This window comes from Pseudophryne corroboree, chromosome 5 (genome assembly GCF_028390025.1).
Source record: "Pseudophryne corroboree isolate aPseCor3 chromosome 5, aPseCor3.hap2, whole genome shotgun sequence".
Taxonomy (NCBI): domain Eukaryota; kingdom Metazoa; phylum Chordata; class Amphibia; order Anura; family Myobatrachidae; genus Pseudophryne; species Pseudophryne corroboree.
This window is the reverse complement of record NC_086448.1, coordinates 720,982,933-721,003,144: the sequence shown is the minus strand read 5'-3', so window position 1 is coordinate 721,003,144 and position 20,212 is coordinate 720,982,933. Positions and strand designations below refer to the sequence as shown.

The following is a 20,212-nucleotide window of genomic DNA, read 5'->3' as shown; positions in this document are numbered from 1 at the left end:
AAGCAGACTTCCTCAGCAGACACGACCTTCACCCGGGAGAGTGGGGACTTCACCCAGAAGTCTTCCACCTGATTGTAAACCGTTGGGAAAAACCAAAGGTGGACATGATGGCGTCACGTCTAAACAAAAAACTGGACAGATATTGCGCCAGGTCAAGGGACCCTCAGGCAATAGCAGTGGACGCTCTGGTAACGCCGTGGGTGTACCAGTCAGTGTATGTGTTCCCTCCTCTGCCTCTCATACCAAAAGTACTGAGAATCATAAGAAGGAGAGGAGTAAGAACTATACTCGTGGTTCCGGATTGGCCAAGAAGGACTTGGTACCCGGAACTTCAAGAGATGCTCACGGACGAACCGTGGCCTCTACCTCTAAGAAAGGACCTGCTACTGCAGGGGCCTTGTCTGTTCCAAGACTTACCGCGGCTGCGTTTGACGGCATGGCGGTTCAACGCCGGATCCTGAGGGAAAAAGGCATTCCAGAAGAAGTCATCCCTACTCTGGTCAAAGCCAGGAAGGACGTAACCGCAAAACATTATCACCGCATTTGGCGTAAATATGTTGCGTGGTGTGAGGCCAAGAAGGCCCCTACAGAGGAATTTCAACTGGGTCGTTTCCTTCATTTCCTGCAAACAGGACTGTCTATGGGCCTAAAATTGGGGTCCATTAAGGTTCAAATTTCGGCCCTGTCGATTTTCTTCCAGAAAGAACTGGCTTCAGTACCTGAAGTTCAGACTTTTGTAAAAGGGGTGCTGCACATACAGCCTCCTTTTGTGCCTCCAGTGGCACCTTGGGATCTCAATGTTGTGTTGAGTTTTCTAAAGTCACATTGGTTTGAACCACTTTCCACTGTGGACTTAAAATATCTCACATGGAATGTGTCGATGCTGTTAGCCTTGGCTTCAGCCAGGCGTGTGTCAGAATTGGCGGCTTTATCATATAAAAGCCCTTACTTAATTTTTCATTCTGACAGGGCGGAATTGAGGACTCGTCCTCAATTTCTACCTAAGGTGGTTTCTGCATTTCACATGAACCAACCTATTGTGGTACCTGCGGCTACCAGGGACTTAGAGGACTCTAAGTTGCTTGACGTTGTCAGGGCCTTGAAAATATATGTTTCCAGGACGGCTGGAGTCAGAAAATCTGACTCGCTGTTTATCCTGTATGCACCCAACAAGCTGGGTGCTCCTGCTTCAAAGCAGACGATTGCTCGTTGGATTTGTAGTACAATTCAGCTTGCACATTCTGTGGCAGGATTGCCACAACCAAAATCAGTAAAAGCCCATTCCACAAGGAAAGTGGGCTCATCTTGGGCGGCTGCCCGAGGGGTCTCGGCTTTACAACTTTGCCGAGCAGCTACTTGGTCAGGGGCAAACACGTTTGCTAAATTCTACAAATTTGATACCCTGGCTGAGGAGGACCTGGAGTTCTCTCATTCGGTGCTGCAGAGTCATCCGCACTCTCCCGCCCGTTTGGGAGCTTTGGTATAATCCCCATGGTCCTTACGGAGTCCCAGCATCCACTAGGACGTCAGAGAAAATAAGATTTTACTTACCGATAAATCTATTTCTCGTAGTCCGTAGTGGATGCTGGGCGCCCATCCCTAGTGCGGATTGTCTGCAATACTTGTATATAGTTATTGTTACAAAAATTCGGGTTATTATTGTTGTGAGCCATCTTTTCAGAGGCTCCTTTGCGTTTATCATACTGTTAACTGGGTTCAGATCACGAGTTGTACGGTGTGATTGGTGTGGCTGGTATGAGTCTTACCCGGGATTCAATATCCTTCCTTATTATGTACGCTCGTCCGGGCACAGTATCCTAACTGAGGCTTGGAGGAGGGTCATAGGGGGAGGAGCCAGTGCACACCACCTGATCCTTAAGCTTTTATTTTGTGCCCTGTCTCCTGCGGAGCCGCTATTCCCCATGGTCCTTACGGAGTCCCAGCATCCACTACGGACTACGAGAAATAGATTTATCGGTAAGTAAAATCTTATTTTTTATTGTTTTTATATTTATGGATTCTTATTTGGGACTCTGTATATATGGACATCTAACACGCGAAACGCTGTTCCAATGGATTTATCATTTGACATCTCTATTTCGATCCACGGAGTGTATTTTCCAGGTAAATGGAACGCAAGTGACGTATTTCCGCCCGAGGTGGAACGCATCTCGGATTCCCGGATTTCCGCTCGAGGTGGAACGCATTTCAATTTCCGGATTTTACGGCGCATGCGCAAGACGGCGTGAACGCCGGATAACATCATTATGGGACACAGGTGTTTTCAATAGGAGTGGGTATAAATAGGACTTTAATGGAAAAGGGATTTACACTTCTGACGAAGGACCAAAAGGCCAGAAACGTGTTAAGTGTTCCTCTTCCATACATCTGATCCACAAGGACCTGGCGGTGATTGCGGTGACTACTCTCTGTGTGGACCCTCATATCCGGACTGGGGGACCACTTACCTGTCTAGTTTTCAATCTTGGACTAGGACCTGAGGGTGGTTGCTGTTGTCTGCTGAGCTGCCTTTTGGATTTTTGTTTTTAATGCCGACTAAACCACGATTGTTTGTAAGTGTGCTGATGTATTACATTTTATATGTTAAAAGGATCATCGCACTATTTCTTTTCCTTTATGTGTCTTAACCTCAAAACACATATTATGTGGAGGTAGTCACATTTATCTTCCAGATAGATACATCTATTCAGACCTTCGTCCAAATATTCCTTGTGGGCTGCTGAGCTGTATGCCGTGTGGGATTATGAGACATGCTGTTTATTAACAATCGTTTGTAAGTGCATTGATTTATTCAGAAAATCCCCCTTGTAAAATGATTACTGCACTATTCTCTTTTGTATTTTATGTGCCCTACCTCAAACACATGATATGTGTGTCACTGACCTAGGTTGGAGGTGTTGTGAACTCGGGGGTTCTCCCGATGGTAGGGGAGAGGAACCACAGTTGGGTCGGAACAGGGATGGCTTAATATAGGTCTTCCTCATACAGGACTCTGACAGTAAAGCTTGGTGAAAATATTAAAGAACTTTATTGCAGGAAGAGAGCAACACAATGTCACATGGCAGAGAAGGAACGTATGGGGAAATGTCCAGGCCTATAGGAGAACTTGTAAGCAATGCTGAGGATTCCAGGAAAAGAAGTACTTGTGAGTGTTGGTACAAGATAATAATAACTGAAGAATTTGCAAGTGATGTTTTTAAAGATACTGGTGATGTGAAGAACTGGTGAACGGTGGGTAAAGACTCTGACGATTTGTAAAACTTGTGAGCGGTGGTTAAAGTCACTGATGATTTGTAGAACTTGAGAACGGTGGTTAAAGACACTGACGATTTGTAGAACTTGAGAACGGTGGTTGAAGACACTGATGATTTGTATGACTTGAGAGCGGTGATTAAAGACACTGATGATTTGTAGAAATTGAGAGCGGTGGTTAAAGACACTGATGATTTGTAGAACTTGAGAGCGGTGGTTAAAGACACTGATGATTTGTAGAACTTGAGAACGGTGATTAAAGACACTGATGATTTATAGAACTTGAGAGCGGTGATTAGAGGCACTGATGATTTGTATGACTTGTGAGCGGTAATTAGCCCGCAGCACACGCTGACTCCAAGAAGCACTGGTGACTGGATTGCAGAGAAACACACCAGCCGCAGTATACGCTGAACTGTGCAGCAACTGGCACCTTGAAGTGCTGGAGACACTGGGGTACGACTGCAGAGAGATACGTCGGGAACATGAGCACTGGCATCCACGTCAGGGGAAAAGACGATACTCAGGCACCGAGGCTCTGCCCGGCGTCTGACTTTGAATCTCGCGCCTCCGCTGGATTGGCGGAACAGTCTGATGACGTCACCTGCTCCCCGTCCACGTGATGCCGGGTGTCATGGCGGCGCCCCTGCCCCGGGGAACCGCCGGGAGCCGCGCCAGCCAGACGCCGGAGCCCGTGGACCACCGAAGGCGGAGGCCGCAACACAGACCAGCAGGCACGCAGGGGTAAGTGCGGTGAAAGCTGCCTATGGCGTGTGACAATGTGGAGGTAGCCACATTTTTGTCTTTTAGATTATAACTAAAGACGGTGAAAGAAAGAAAATTCAAGCTTATATCTCAAGTCCTTCACCTGTATTGGAAATAGTGAGGTGATTATTGTTTTAAAGTTCCTATTTGGTGTACTATTTTTACCTTTGAGCGCCTTATGTATGTGTAGTTCTTCTACCCTTGTCTATTGTTTTGGTGTATTTTGGATGTACACTGTACCACACATATCTTGGCTGCACCTCTGGTTTTAATTGCGCACATTTTTCCTAACTTCTTTCTACCGACCATGCAGCTCAGCCCGACATTGGCCCTCATTCCGAGTTGTTCGCTCGCTAGCTGCTTTTAGCAGCATTGCACACGCTAAGCCGCCACCCTCTGGGAGTGTATCTTAGCATAGCAGAATTGCGAACGAAAGATTCGCAAAATTGCGAATAGAAATTTCTTAGCAGTTTCCGAGTAGCTCGACACTTACTCTGCCACTGCGATCAGTTCAGTCAGTTTCGTTCCTGGTTTGACGTCACAAACACACCCAGCGTTCGCCCAGGCACTCCCCCGTTTCTCCAGCCACTCCCGCAATTTTCCCAGAAACGCCAGCGTTTTTTCACACACACCCATAAAACGGCCAGTTTCCGCCCAGAAACACCCACTTCCTGTCAATCACACTCCGATCACCAGAACGAAGAAAATTCCTCGTAATGCCTTGAGTAAAATACCTAACTTTTGAGTAAAATAACTAAGCACATGCGCTCTGCGAACATTTCGCATGCGCAGTAAGCAACTAATCGCAATATAGCGAAATTCGGCATCGAGCGAACAACTCGGAATGAGGGCCATTGACGGGTTGAGCTGCATGTCAGCTCAGAATTGGTGATCGCTGAACGACGTGTGGGAGTACGCATCGTTCACCAATATTACCCCGTACACACTGGACGATAAAAGCCTAAAAATAAATGATAACAACATTTATGTCATTATCGTTTATTTTTTAGGCTGAAATCACCTAGTGTATGTTAACCTTAACTCTTTACCTGTGGCACCCAAATCTACTTTTCTTCCCCTAACCTCTCCCTTTCTGTACTATATCATGTAACAAAGTGTCTCTCTACTGTCTCCAACTGGCTGGCTCAACACTCCCTGAAGCCAAACATGTTCAAAATACAGCTTCCTTCCCTTCTCCGAAAGGGGAATATCTATTCCAATTCACGTGTGTAACAAGGATGTGATCAATATTTTTTGCATAAATTTGCATCATGAAAATGAATATTTTCATGAGAATTTACCATTCTGCTCTTGCCAAGGATCTTTGCGGGTACCCCCCAAAACACATATTTTCGGGTATGATGGGGATGGGGGGGTACCCACAAATAATAATTAGGGCCCAAAAACACCACCTACCCCCAAATATCCCTTTGTGTCACACTCTGTCCTCTGCACCACTTTGCAAATCCCTACACTAGCATCTGTGTCCACCAGACTGTAATTGAAATTGTTCACACTTACCTACAGAACCCTCAACTACACCACCTCTTCATACATTTCAAATCACATCTGAAAACATTCTCCCTTTCCCCATCTTAGATCTGTCACACTGTGGGTTCTCGGACCCTTTTACCTCAGCTATTACTGTCGTTTCACCGACTGGCCTGTACCCACAGGCCAGTCATTTTAGGATGTTTGTGCTTATTCCACTTCAGAAATATGTTCCTGCTGCATAGGGGTCTCCATCTTGCTTGAGGTCAGCTGACACAATTTCAGCCACTCATAGAGATTTGCTTCTCACATGACTCCTGTACCTAGTCCCAGTGCAGTGAGCCCTATATAAACCATTTCTTTCCACTAGCACATTGTCAGTTCACCTTGTCTCCTACCTTGGTTGTTTGATGGTCCCTGGCTCAGGAGAGCACTTTCTGCTATTCCTCTTGGAATACATAAGATATGCTAGTGGTCTGGATGCCGGAGGTCACATGAGTTTACCCTCTCCTGTCCCGTACCTTAACCCTAATGGCTAACCCTTGGGGGGTGGCAGCTAGGGCTAAACCCCCCCCCCCCCCCACCCCACCAGTGCCTAACCCTAACCCTCCCCTGTGCACTAACCCTAAGGGAGAACCCTAAAACTCAGCTTTGGCATCCCGTCTGTCGGTGATCCGCTGCGGGTATTCTGAGTTCTGTCGGGATTCCCGTGTCGGTCACATAACCGCCGGCATCCCGACAGGCGGGACCATGGTCGGACTGGCCCACGGAGTACAAGGTAATCCCCCAGGGGGCCCCACTACCCGAGGTCCCACCCTCTCCTCTATGGATCAGGTTCCAGACTGTGCACTTGAATTATACATTATACATATGTTACATTAACTTCCCCGGACTATGGTGTATTTTCTACATTGCTTTAATCTGGTAAATTGTCATGCATGGATTATATTTATAAAGGGGCCCAGACCATACACTCTCTAATGGTTAACCAAGCCCCTTTGTTGGCTGGTCACAACCCCCTGTATGCTGACCACACCCCTAAGCATGGGCCCTTACCACTACACCCCCCTGGTGGACCCTTCATGCCTCAGTCTGACACTGGGCAGGATGCTAAACGCATCCCTTCCTCTGCATTGTAGTTCAGCTGTTTCTGCTCCTCTCCAGGCCCTTAGTATTCTCCATACTGCTCATTTTCAAGCAGTTGCTACTGCTCAAGTTACTGTTTATTTGCAAGCAATACACACTGCTCAGATAACAAGTTCAACTTTAAAGTAGATTCCTGGCTCCTGTAGCTGCAAAACATGTGCAGCTTCCAACACTGCAAAGCATTAGCACCTTAACTCTGCAAGTCTGAGCAATTCTCACATTGATGTCTTTCAGACTGTTAAACAGCACTTAACCATTCAACAGCAGTATCCTTCTTCAGGCCTCCTTGCTGCAATCACCTGTCATCCCTCACACCAGTGCGCTTGTCTGCCTCCTGCAACATGTCCTGCATATTCAGCTCCGGTATTCCACACTGCCGAATATCTACAACCTCCAGTCTGCAGTTCCCACTCTGCAGAATATCAACTCCAGTATATACAGCTTCACCCGCGGTTCTCATACTGCGATGTCTTCAGTCCTACTCACCTGTTATACTCAGCATTCATTCCAGTCCCAATCCGCTCCAGCCTGCATTCCATTCTGGTCATACACGTTGTAGTTGAAACCGCACAGGACCTTTAAAGATAAATATATAGTCATTTGTAAACCAACATATTGGCTGTTGCTCCCAATTAAATTAATAACAGCTCTTGGTTGGTGGTGCTCCCAGATATCTAGTCCAAGTAGACTCAATACAAAAGGGTTTTTTTGCAAAGGAATGCAAAAAAAGGGAAAAAGGGGACTACAATGCCTTTTCTGGGGCACACTTATAAATTTGTAAATTTACTGCATAATTAAAAATTTACTTTTAATTCATCTTTATAAAATCATGAGCATAACAATTATCACACCAAGTTTAATGGCATAACCCTGCTGTTCTAAAATTGTATATATATAATGATATTTATCATAAAATAAACAGCTCTAGCGAAAATATAAATTAACAGTATGTATTAGTCAAACGGTACCTGGAGACCTAAAATTTCTCTATGAATAGAGTTAATTACAATGGTCTGATCATCCTTTTCATCACCTCTCACCATTTAATCAAAAGAGAAGAAAAAACACCAATATGCTAATCAGTAATTGTTGTTGGAGTTTGTACGTACTCCCTTTTTATAATTATTTTACTAAAGAGTAAATCTACTTTGCTGCTCACCAATCAGTCGTGTGGGCAAACAACCTACAACCATATGTTAAATAGAGTGTGTATTGCTACTATCTTGGTGTATGGTAAATCACCCCAGTGTCCTTAATAAACCGTGAGGTGGCCAAAATATGTAATATCACACAAAAATTGAAATATATGAGGCTGTTGAATTTATAACCACCTGGTTCTGACTACATAGGCAAAAGCCCACCATTCAGTTGTGTGGGCGCCCCCTAACCTGCAGATAGTAACTAATGAACCCCTCTTAATGGACCTTAATATTTGAAGTGTGTGGTGAGCAATACAAATAGTCTCAAATAATATGGAACACTATGAATCGCAAATCACATGTAAATGTCCTCTTGCAGTACTTTCAGTCTATAAATGCATATGCATAAAAATGGTACAGAGAGATTTAAGTAAAAATATCTAGCTTAGTTAATTATCTCAAATAATATAAAGCGCCATAGATCACGTGCAAAAATCCTCTACCAATGTGTTAAATCTATAAATATATGTATATGCAATCACACAGAGAGATTGTTGGAAATCCCTAACTCAAATTAGGTATTGATAATTAGATCCTTAGTGGGGAAAATCTAGTGAGACAGAGTATACGGAGATAGATAGTCTTCTGCTGTCCTGTATCTGTTAAAAAAACATTGAATCCAGGATGAGAGAGACATCCAAAACTCCACTCTGCTCCGAAAAGTACAGAGAGGAGCTGGCTTCTGCTTTTTCTATATAGCTGCGCATGGAACCCTGATGCTCTAATTGCAGTGCAGGGTATCCCGGCTGCAGAAATGAGAGAGCCTGTTCCTATTGAAAGTAGATAAAGCACATAGGACAAGAGAAAATTAGTTGTCACTAACTACATTTGCTTATTGTCACCAAAATCTCTCTGTGTAGTAAACACTAAAATACGATAGTGTAAGGCACAGTCCCCGACATCCGTCACCCAGTGAGACGGGTCCGGGAAAAATAAACCGAGCACATGAGAAAAAAGAAATGTAATTACTACTATCTACATTGGCTTGTTACCACCAAAATCCCTCTAGGTAGTGAGCGCTGAAATACGGTGATGTGAGGCACGATCCCCGGCGTCCGTCACCCAGTGAGACGGACCCGGACCGAAACCGGAAATGACGTTGACGTACGTTTCGCTTTGTACAGCTTGATCACAGTTGCCTTTACCATTTTTATGCATATGCATTTGAGTCCTATTGGAGAAAGAGCGCTATATAAATAAAATTATTATTATTATTATTATTATTTATAGACTGAAAGTACTGCAAGAGGACATTTACATGTGATTTGCGATTCATAGTGTTCCATATTATTTGAGACTATTTGTATTGCTCACCACACACTTCAAATATTAAGGTCCATTAAGAGGGGTTCATTAGTTACTATCTGCAGGTTAGGGGGGCGCCCACACAACTGAATGGTGGGCTTCCGCCTATGTAGTCAGAACCAGGTGGTTAAAAATTCAACAGCCTCATATATTTCAATTTTTGTGTGATATTACATATTTTGGCCACCTCAAGGTTTATTAAGGACACTGGGGTGATTTACCATACACTAAGATAGTGGCAATACACACTCAATATAACATATGGTTGTAGGTTGTTTGCCCACACGACTGATTGGTGAGCAGCAAAGTAGATTTACTCTTTAGTAAAATAATTATAAAAAGGGAGTACGTACAAACTCCAACAAAAATTACTTTTGAGCATATTGGTGTTTTTTCTTCTCTTTTGATTAAATGGTGAGAGGTGATGAAAAGGACGATCAGACCATTGTAATTAACTCTATTCATAGAGAAATTTGAGGTCTCCGGATACCGTTTGACTAATACATACTGTTAATTTATACTTTTGCTAGAGCTGTTTATTTTATGATAAATATCATTACATATATACAATTTTAGAACAGCAGGGTTATGCCATTAAACTTGGTGTGATAATTGTTATGCTCATGATTTTATAATGATGAATTAAAAGTTAATTTTTAATTATGCAGTAAATTTACAAATTTATAAGTGTGCCCCAGAAAAGGCATTGTAGTTCCATTCTGGTCATGCCTGCATTCCATTCCAATCTTAGTCCAGTCCAGCCTGCATTCCATTCTGGTCCCAGTCCACTCCAACCTGTATTCCATTCCGGTCCTGCCTGCATTCCATTCGGATCTTATTCCGGTCCAGCCTTCATTCCATTCTGGTCCCAGTCCAATCCAGCCTGCATTATCCTGTTTGTACCAGTCATACCCGTAGTCCCAGTCCTGTGCCCACAACAAGTACAGAATCTAACATACTGTACCTTTTACCTGTGCCTCTCCTTGTCTCTGATAACCATCGCTCTGTGCACCCAGTTATAAAATTTCTAACCATACCCAAGAAGACTTTTTTATATATAAATGCCTCTATTCTTGCCTATTCTACCCTCACTAGTGCACCCTAATAACTGTCCCAATGGCCAATGCCATCCACACTTGCTCCTCTTGTTTCAGCTCTGTCCTCTTAAAATTAGAATGTAAGCTCCCCAGGGGTGGATTAAGATAAGAAAGATGCCAGGTGCGGGCCCCCTACCCCCTCTCTTTTTGGCACATGTGCCATGCAAACTCACATGGCACATGGCGCTGACCCATTTTCCCGGTGATCGCTCTACTACGTGTGATCAGATCTCCAGGAAAATCGTCTGCCCACATTATAGATATGTGCTTATGAGCAGTGTCCTCTCTATACTTTGTATTCAGGTCTTCATTTATTTTGTTTACCATGTATTTGCCTGTTTTATGTGTCTCCTATTTTATTGTATGCTCTCAAGCACTGTGGCTCCTAAGAGATAAATGATAATAATATTAAAATGATGCACAATGCAAATAATTCCCATTCTGATGTGTTCTAGGAAATATGCAGATGAATTAGACATGGATAGAGTGACAGCTGCTATGGTGCTGACTAGCCTGTCTACAAGTCCTTTGGTTCGCAGTCCTCCAGTTCGACTTAATGGTAAGTCTGAGTATAGAGGGAGAATACTGCGCCACTTGTGATACTAACCAGTGGCGACACAAGGCGGGTGCGGGGGGTGCGGCCCGCACCCGGGTGTGACGCCTGGAGGAGGGTGACACCAAATGTCAGCTCCTCCGCACTGACAGGAACCAGGTGCTGCAGTGAGAAAGTCTCCTACAGCACCCGACTCCTGTCACAGAAGAGGAGCCGAAAGCGGACGGAGACTGGCTCTGGGGGAAGCCCAGCATCTCCGGAGATGCTGGGCACGCCCCCAGAGTGACGATTCTGGGATCCCTGCGAAGCCACGCCCCCTAAATGCAAGGCCACGCCCCCTTTTGCCGCGATCGCGGCAGGAGATCAGGGGCGCGCACCGGGTGTCACCACACCCGGTGACGCCTCTGATACTAACAACAGACAAATAAATGCGTAATGACACTCCCAAAAATTATTAATGGTAAGTCTATTAGTCTTTCTAAATATGTCTAATTATTACACACTTACAATATGTACTTAGGGCCTAATTCAAGGTTGATTGCAAAACAACATTTTCCTCTAATGGGCAAAACCATGTGCACTGCAGGTGGGGCAGATATAACATGTGCAGAGATTTGGGTGGGCTATTTTGTTTCTGTGCAGGGTAAATACTGGCCGCTTTATTTTTACACTGCAATTTAGATTTCAGTTTGAACACACCTCACCCAAATCTAACTCTCTCTGCACATGTTATATCTGCCCCCCCCTGCAGTGCACATGGTTTTGGCCATTAGAGGGAAATGTTGCTTTGCAATCAACCTTGAATTAGGCCCTGAGGGGGTCATTCCGAGTTGATCGTAGCTGTGCTAAATTTAGCACAGCTACAATCATTCACACTGACATGCAGGGGGATGCCCAGCCCCGCATGTCAGTGCCGTCTCCCCCCGTAGAAGTGCAAAGGCATCGCACAGCAGCGATGCCTTTGCACTTCAAGAGTAGCTCCCGACCAGCGCAGCTTTAGCAAGCTGGTCGGGAGCTACTCTTCACTCCCCGGCCCGCAGCGGGCCGCGGCGGCTGCGTGTGACGTCACCCAATGGTCCGGCCACGCCTGTGTTGGCCGGACCGCTCCCCCTAAACGGCGGCTTAACGCCACCGTCCAGCCCTCTCCCGCCCAGCGACCGCCTCTGTCTCAGAGGCAATCACTAGGCTACGACGGCTGCCATGCGCCTGCGCACTGCGGAGCCGGCGCATGCGTAATTCCGACCCGATCGCTGCCCTGTGACAAAATGCAGCGAGCGATCCCCGTTTGGGAGCTTTGGTATAATCCCCATGGTTCTTACGGAGTCCCCAGCATCCACTAGGACGTTAGAGAAAATAAGATTTTACTTACCGGTAAATCTATTTCTCGTAGTCCGTAGTGGATGCTGGGCGCCCATCCCAAGTGCGGACTTCTTCTGCAATACTTGTATATAGTTATTGCTGCAATAAGGGCTATGTTATTATTGCATCAGGGTTGAACTGATGCTCTGTTGTTGTTCATACTGTTGACTGGGTAAGTTTATCACAAGTTATACGGTGTGATTGGTGTGGCTGGTATGAATCTTGCCCTGGATTACCAAAATCCTTTCCTGGTACTGTCAGCTCTTCCGGGCACAGTTTCTCTAACTGAGGTCTGGAGGAGGGACATAGAGGGAGGAGCCAGAGCACACCAGAATCTAAATTCTTTCTTAAAGTGCCCATGTCTCCTGCGGAGCCCGTCTATTCCCCATGGTCCTTACGGAGTCCCCAGCATCCACTACGGACTACGAGAAATAGATTTACCGGTAAGTAAAATCTTATTTTCTATTATCTACAAATAAATATCCATTACCATTAAATATTTTTTCAAGTTGCTCATTATTAAATAAATATAAAAACACTGGTACCACAGAGACCTCCATGACGGGTGTGGATCATTAGATCGACAATGTCTAGGTCGACAATGTTTAGGTCGACCACTATAGGTCGACAGTCACTAGGTCGACAGGGTTTGAAGATCGACAGGGTTTCTAGGTCGACATGTTCTAGGTCGACAGGTCAAAAGGTCTACATGAGTTTTTCATGTTTTTTTGGTGTCGTTTTCTCCGTACGTGACCGGGAAGCCCAATTAGTGCACCGTGTCCCCTCGCATGGCTCGCTTCGCTCCCAATCATAGTCCGCGTAGATCGTTAAGTATGAAAAAGTTCAAAGAAAAAGAAAAAAATGTGAAAAACTCATGTCGACCTTTTGACCTGTTGACCTAGAAACCCTGTCGACCTAGAAACCCTGTCGACCTAGTGACTGTAGACCTATAGTGGTCGACCTAAACATTGTCGACCTAGGTACTGTCGATCTTCAGACCGGATTCCCTCCATGACATGCCTGCGATGGCCGCTGGGCAAAAGGGGCGGAGCAACCATTGATGATGGGTAGGAGGACAGTGAATTTCACTGCTCTTCTCCCCTAAAGAAGTATTTTCCAGGAGGTTACGCCATTCCCAGATAGCTAAATGAAACTGAGAAGAGAAATGAGAACAAGATGTTTCCATTCTTCTCTGAATACCTTACCCCATACCATACTTACCTACTTTGCTGCCTCCTCCTCCGGGAGGAGGCAGCGTTGTAGGTGCATGGGGGCGTGGCCGGCAGCAGGATGGGCTGTTTGGGGCGTGGCCAGCAGCAGGATGGGCGGTCCGGGGGCGTGGCATCAGGGTCGCGTCATCGTGACTCCACCCCCCGCTGTGCTGTGCCGAGAAACGAGGCGCTGCATAGCGGGGGGCGGAGCTACGATGACGCGATTCAGCGCGAATCGCGTCATCGAACCCCCTCGGGCCGCCCACTTGTTCTCTGCTGCGGGCGGCCGAGGGGGAAAGCGGGAGGCTTGCCCACCTTTCCGGGGGGCCGGGAGGAGGGTCACCCGATTTTCGGGAGCCTCCCGGCCATTCTGGGAGGGTAGGCAAGTATGCCCCATACTAGTGTGTGTGTGCAGCACTTCAGAACACCGCTGTGTGGAGGCTAATACTGCAGTACTTCAGAACACCGCTGTGTGGAGGCTAAAACTGCAGCACTTCAGAATACCGCTGTGTGGAGGCTAAAACTGCAGCACTTCAGAACACCGCTGTGTGGAGGCTAAAACTGCAGCACTTCAGAATACCGCTGTGTGGAGGCTAAAACTGCAGCACTTCAGAACACCGCTGTGTGGAGGCTAAAACTGCAGCACTTCAGAATACCGCTGTGTGGAGGCTAAAACTGCAGCACTTCAGAATACAGCTGTGTGGAGGCTAAAACTGCAGCACTTCAGAATACCGCTGTGTGGAGGCTAAAACTGCAGCACTTCAGAACACCGCTGTGTGGAGGCTAAAACGGCAGCACTTCAGAACACCGCTGTGTGGAGGCTAAAACTGCAGCACTTCAGAATACCGCTGTGTGGAGGCTAAAACTGCAGCACTTCAGAATACCGCTGTGTGGAGGCTAAAACTGCAGCACTTCAGAACACCGCTGTGTGGAGGCTAAAACGGCAGCACTTCAGAACACCGCTGTGTGGAGGCTAAAACTGCAGCACTTCAGAACACCGCTGTGTGGAGGCTAAAACGGCAGCACTTCAGAACACCGCTGTGTGGAGGCTAAAACTGCAGCACTTCAGAATACCGCTGTGTGGAGGCTAAAACTGCAGCACTTCAGAACACCGCTGTGTGGAGGCTAAAACTGCAGTACTTCAGAATACCGCTGTGTGGAGGTTAAAACGGCAGCACTTCAGAACACCGCTGTGTGGAGGCTAAAACTGCAGCACTTCAGAACACCGCTGTGTGGAGGCTAAAACTGCAGCACTTCAGAACACCGCTGTGTGGAGGCTAAAACTGCAGCACTTCAGAACACCGCTAGAGAAACTGAGATTCCTCAGCGATAATCTGTTCTTTAAATTGATCGAAACAGTAAAAAGACCCTTTCTATCACAGGACGGCAGCGTCCACCCGGCTCCAGCAGGTCTCGCTTGCTGGAGCCGGGTGGACGCTGCTGTGAGCGGTGGCTGTGACACATCTTCCGGCTACGCTGCTATAGCCGCTGCTGTAGCGCTGCTCTCCCACGTCTTCCCGTGGCTCTCCCCCGTCTCCCCGTGGCTCTCCCACGTCTTCCCGTGGCTCTCCCCCGTCTCCCCGCTGGTCTCCCCCCCTCTCCTCCGCTCGGCTCCCTCATCTCAATCCGACTGTTTTTAATGTCAGATTGAGATGGTCGAAAAGGGGGTGCTGTTATTGGCTGTGATCATCAAATAGGATCTGTGTGTTCAGGTTTGAAAGAGGTGTATGGTTACATATAATGATGCACCGTTGTTGACAGATATAAATGGTTCTTGGAAAGAAGCCGGGTGTGTATCGTCTAGCACCAGCAGCAGTGGCTATTGGAGCTGGAACACCACCAGTGACTGCTCCAATTCATCAACTCCATCCCCACCCTTATCTGTGGACAACTTCAAGCACTTCCGATGCCCGGTACGCCCAGATGACACCACTGATGATACAGACACTAGCAACATCTTTTTTGAAGACCCTGTCCCAAGGAAAAGAAAGGTTTGTTTACATAATGATCTATGAGATTTCCTACAGGATTACTTCTGTCGTTCATGTTGTGTGATGCTCTTACAGGGCAATCATTTATACTTAGCTTTAGGTGATGTCTGGTTTTACATAAGTGGGGAGGTTAGCTGGAGTTACATGCTATAATCAGGGATCCCCAAAAATATAAGGGTCGCTGAGTATTGCTCATGCGTCATCACTTTTGCTCCAGCACTGAAGAATGTTATTTTTAAAGTAGGTTTGGTGCATGGTAATCTATTTGTGTGTGTAAATATCTATATATAGATATATATACACACACACATAAATAGATGCTTCCTCATACATCTATCCTCAGTACGTCATGCAGCGCGAGATACGTGGCGTGAGTCAGCCACCAGGTCTTGTGCAACTCTACTAACATAGGGTGACTTTTTTCTTAAAATTGCGTCTTAATCACAACGTTATGCGACTAGGATGCACCAGGAGACTGTGCTGATTAATGTGTATATTGTGTGTGTGACTGAGGGGCGGTATTTATCACCATCCGCATTTATCACCATTGCGGTCAAGCTCTGTCCCTGCGATGATACTCAGCAGCATCATCTGGGTATTTTTTGGTAAAAATACCCCGATGTCCTGCTGCGCATGCGCCGCCCCCGCCGACATCGCCGCTACCACCACCGCCCGGTTGACCCCCCCGTTGCGACTACCCCATGCGCCGCGGACCCCCCCAAGAAGATCAATATACTCACTAGTCCAGGGAGCCGGTCCGCGCTGCTTCTGCTAGGCTGCCCCGCGTCGGATCCTGTGCGCTGCGGTGACCCCCGGTGCTGTAAAGTGCACTGCCGCTTTGTAGCGTCACTTTACTGCACTGGGGTCACAGCGCAGCACATGGGGGACCCGGTGCCCGGCAGCGCTCACCGGAGCAGCAGACACCTGCTCCCTGGACAAGTGAGTACGTTTTTTTGTATTTTTACTTTTTACACTGTGATCAGCTTGTGTGTCCATCGGACATACATAGCTGATCACTCTGCCGCGTCCCAGCTCAGCTTTCTCAGGGGCAGAGGAAGCTGGGTAAAAGGGTGCTTATCGCAGTGTTGCCCTGTGAACTCGCCAGTCTGAGCTGGCGAGATTATCACAGGGCACACTGCAGTATTTTTTCCAATTTTTTTTTTTTTTTTTAGTAAATTTGGCCACATCACATTTCCCATTATAAGTATGGGGAATGCGATGTGGGTTACTAAAAAAAAAAAAAAATTAAAGGGTTTGGAGCAGTTTTTCATGAAAACTGCTCCAAATGCCCTTTAATACATTCAGGTGATACTAAAATAATGCGAAAAGGGTGTGAAAACACCCTTTTTCACATTATTTTCGTAAAAATAATGTTAATAAATAGACCCCTGAGTCTTTATACGGCTGCTACTTTGTAGCACTTAGTATTCAGATTCAGAGACTCAGTCGCACATAGATATACAAATTAATCAGCACTGTCTCCTTGTGCATCCTAGTCACATTGTGTTATGATTTTCCTCAAAAAAGATGCCTGACGCTAGAAGATTCTCACGCGACCTGGCGTTCCAAGAGGGGCTGTTTGGCATGACTGCAGCAAATATGTATGAGGAGACATCTGTAAATATATAACCATGCACCCAACCTTCTCTTTAAGTAAATGTTTTATATACATCTGTAAATGACTTGTGGTCCAAATCTCATCCACTAGGTCTTTCCATAACCCCACATTCCATCACCTGAATATATTTACTGTATGTAGTCTTTTTCCTGGGTTGTAGTCTACAAGTAGGATTTCAAACATGCTATAACTTTCCTAATAGAAATCCATTTATCCTAATTGACATATTTGTTATCATGAATACACTTATATACCCACTTGCCATGTAGTAAGACTCAAACCTATTCCTGAGCCTGATACATCTGTCTAAGAAGCTAAACCAGATGATATCGTTCTATAACGCTGTCACGCTTGTGTCGGTTTGATACTTCATGCAAGGCTAGAGATAGATGGCTGACTGATAAAGTCTGTTGTGTTTGGCTTTGTGCTGTCATGTCATCTAATGTTAGGCACTTGCTAGATATGAACAGTATCTCTCGTGTCTGATGTCTCAGCTGCTTATGCCAACATAAAGTTCAGGGTTGTTGCTCCACATTACTGCACTCAATGCAATTGTGACAAGATTTTCCCTGAAGGAAGACCCATGACCCCATTTGTCTGTAGATGGGTTACATTGAATTATATGTATAGTAATATATGACTAGAATTCCATATGGTGCATCTTTGAATGTTGTAAACACAATTCCTATAGCGGATAACACACACCTGAATAATTAGTCATTATAATTGATTAGAGTGTTGCACGTCATGTTTGTGAGTTCAACATAAATAATGCTTAGAGTGATAAAACTGAAGGAATAATTATCAATATATTCTTTATTAATGTATCCACCCAATGCAGGGTTAATTGATTGATTTCAAAGCACGATAGTAATTAATGCTAATTCAGGCTTGTTTAGAATTAATTACTATTGCTGTCTGAAATCCATTGGTCATACTGTAGCCGCTGATCATCAGTGGCTCTGAAAATCTGATGTTTAGTAAATACATCCCCTGGTGTACGTGCTATTGTTGTAGACCTGGGAGCATCCGACTGAGAACGTACAAGTAAATATGTGTTTTGATGCATGCATCTATATTACTGTATCCAAGTCTGCATGAGGTACTGAGGGGATGCAGTCTAAATGCCAGCTGTCAGGATCCCGACGTACCGGTAGGCCGACGCCGGAATCACGACAGACGGCTTTTTACCGACAGCTGGAATACCGACACCTGCCCGTAATTCCCACATGTTTGGTGGATCCATGCCACCAACCGAGTGGGAAGCTCACAACCGGGCCCAAAGCGCGGCGAGCGCAGCCAGCCCGTGAGGGTAGTCACTGTGGAATGCCGCTGTACGCATCCTGTCTGCCGGTATTACATACACTATCCATCCTGAGAGCCCTTTACAGCCCTAGTACTATATTGTGTAAGTTGAATCTCCCAGTAGCCTTGGAAAAGATACCGTCTAACTCTTGTGTGAGGGGGGAGACAACCCATCTGAGTTTGTGTGCTATTTATTTGTAGAACTCCATGAAAGTGATGTTCAAATGTCTCTGGAAGAAATGTGGCAAAATTCTGAGCACTGCGGCCGGAATCAAGAAGCACATCAGGACAATTCACCTCGGGTAATTCACTGTAACTATCTATTAGGAAAGTGAATATTTTGGGTGGAATTCAAATGTTTGAAAAGTTGGTTGGGTGTCTGTTTTTTCCTGTCTATTAGATAGGAAAAAACAGAATTGAAAATTGAAAATGACAAAAAGTAAAGATTAGTGAAATAATTTGACTAAATCTGAAAATTGTCTGTTCAGCGAGTTTTAAAATGTACTTTTTTCAGTCTTATAGAAAAGTAAGTAGTTCAAATTATTGTAGTATACTGTTGATGATGCTTACAATTAGCTTTTTTTGCAGCCTTTTGCATGCAACAAAATGTAATTTGTATTGCAATTTACATTGTTCTATGTGCATTGCAAATGTTTCTATTTCCCAGGTTTTATGTCTAATTTTTTGTTAGTCTAATTAATAAAGCCAACAAGACTCATCACTAGCAAAAATTCAAACTGGCCTTGGACGACCATGTGTTAGCTTTGGGGTGTACTACAATTTGGGAAACATGTCCTTCATATGGTTAACAGTACATATATTAGGAAGTAACTGGAAAATCTTTCACAAAAATATTAATATTCTATTTATGAAGTTTCCAAACGATAATATACTTAAGATTATATCCTTGAGTGCCATAAGAACTGAAATAGCCCAGTACATGCCACCACACCCCTGCATTAAATGTATCTTCTGCAAATGAAGTGCTATGGACGGTATCCAATTACTCGTAGTTATTTACCGGAGGTACCTGTATTGCTGGGGGCTATCCTTTTGTCCCTCAAAAATCTGTAGCGAGCCGTGGCTAATCAGGGATTTTGTTTCACCTGCCCCAGACAGGTGTAACAAAATCCCCCTTAAGTGGCAGGTTTTCGGGGACGAGAACGCGAATGCTCACAGGATTCATCGAACCTGTGTCACATTGCCACAGATAATAGCAGAACGTAATGCTGGGGACACAAGTAACATCAGCACTCAGACAGTGCAACGTTCCTTTTCTTCTGTGGGGTACTGGAGCCAATGGCCCACTCGGATCCCATTGACCAAGCGGCAACAGTCTCTGCGCATCTCCTGAGCTTGTAAACACCACTGCTGGACTCAGTATGACTGTAAACATGTAACCAACAAGTCGGTCAGGACAGTATATTCAGATGGCATGCATCGGGGCCCCTGATACATCTGCAGACATCACTGGCAGACGCTACGTAACCATCCTTGCGGATCATTTGCACGTGTTCATGTCATGTGGTCACTCAGATGGGAGCATGGTCTTCAACATGACAGTGCGGCACCGTATAAGTCTGTAGTCAACAGATTATGGCTGTAGGAGCATTCCTTTGAGTCTGGCCTCTTTTTCCAGATTAGAACCCAATAGAACATATGAGATGCAATTCAACGTGCCATTAAGGGCAGGGTTCCACCACCTGTGAATATTAGGGAATTGTGAACCATTATTCAGGAAGTTATCAGTATGCTATCTACACAGTACTTCAGAGAGCTTATTGAGTCCATGTTTGGTCGTGTTGATGCTATAATGCTACACTTTACTAGACAGCTGTCTCAGGTTTTCTGGCACGAGTATATAATATATACAGGTGTGCTCATAAGTTTACATACCCT

The 20,212-nt window shown here is 45.4% G+C and overlaps 1 protein-coding gene across 2 annotated transcripts in view; it reads left to right on the top strand.

The window, feature by feature from the left end:
- Positions 1–20,212, top strand: part of ZNF704 (zinc finger protein 704) — a 217,775-nt gene that overhangs the window by 107,578 nt on the left and 89,985 nt on the right. For both annotated transcript variants that reach the window (XM_063923984.1, XM_063923983.1), the window contains exons 3-5: positions 10,732–10,835; positions 15,161–15,390; positions 18,515–18,615. In XM_063923984.1, the coding sequence (XP_063780054.1) occupies positions 10,732–10,835; positions 15,161–15,390; positions 18,515–18,615 (435 nt within the window). The remainder of the gene's footprint in view (positions 1–10,731; positions 10,836–15,160; positions 15,391–18,514; positions 18,616–20,212) is intronic.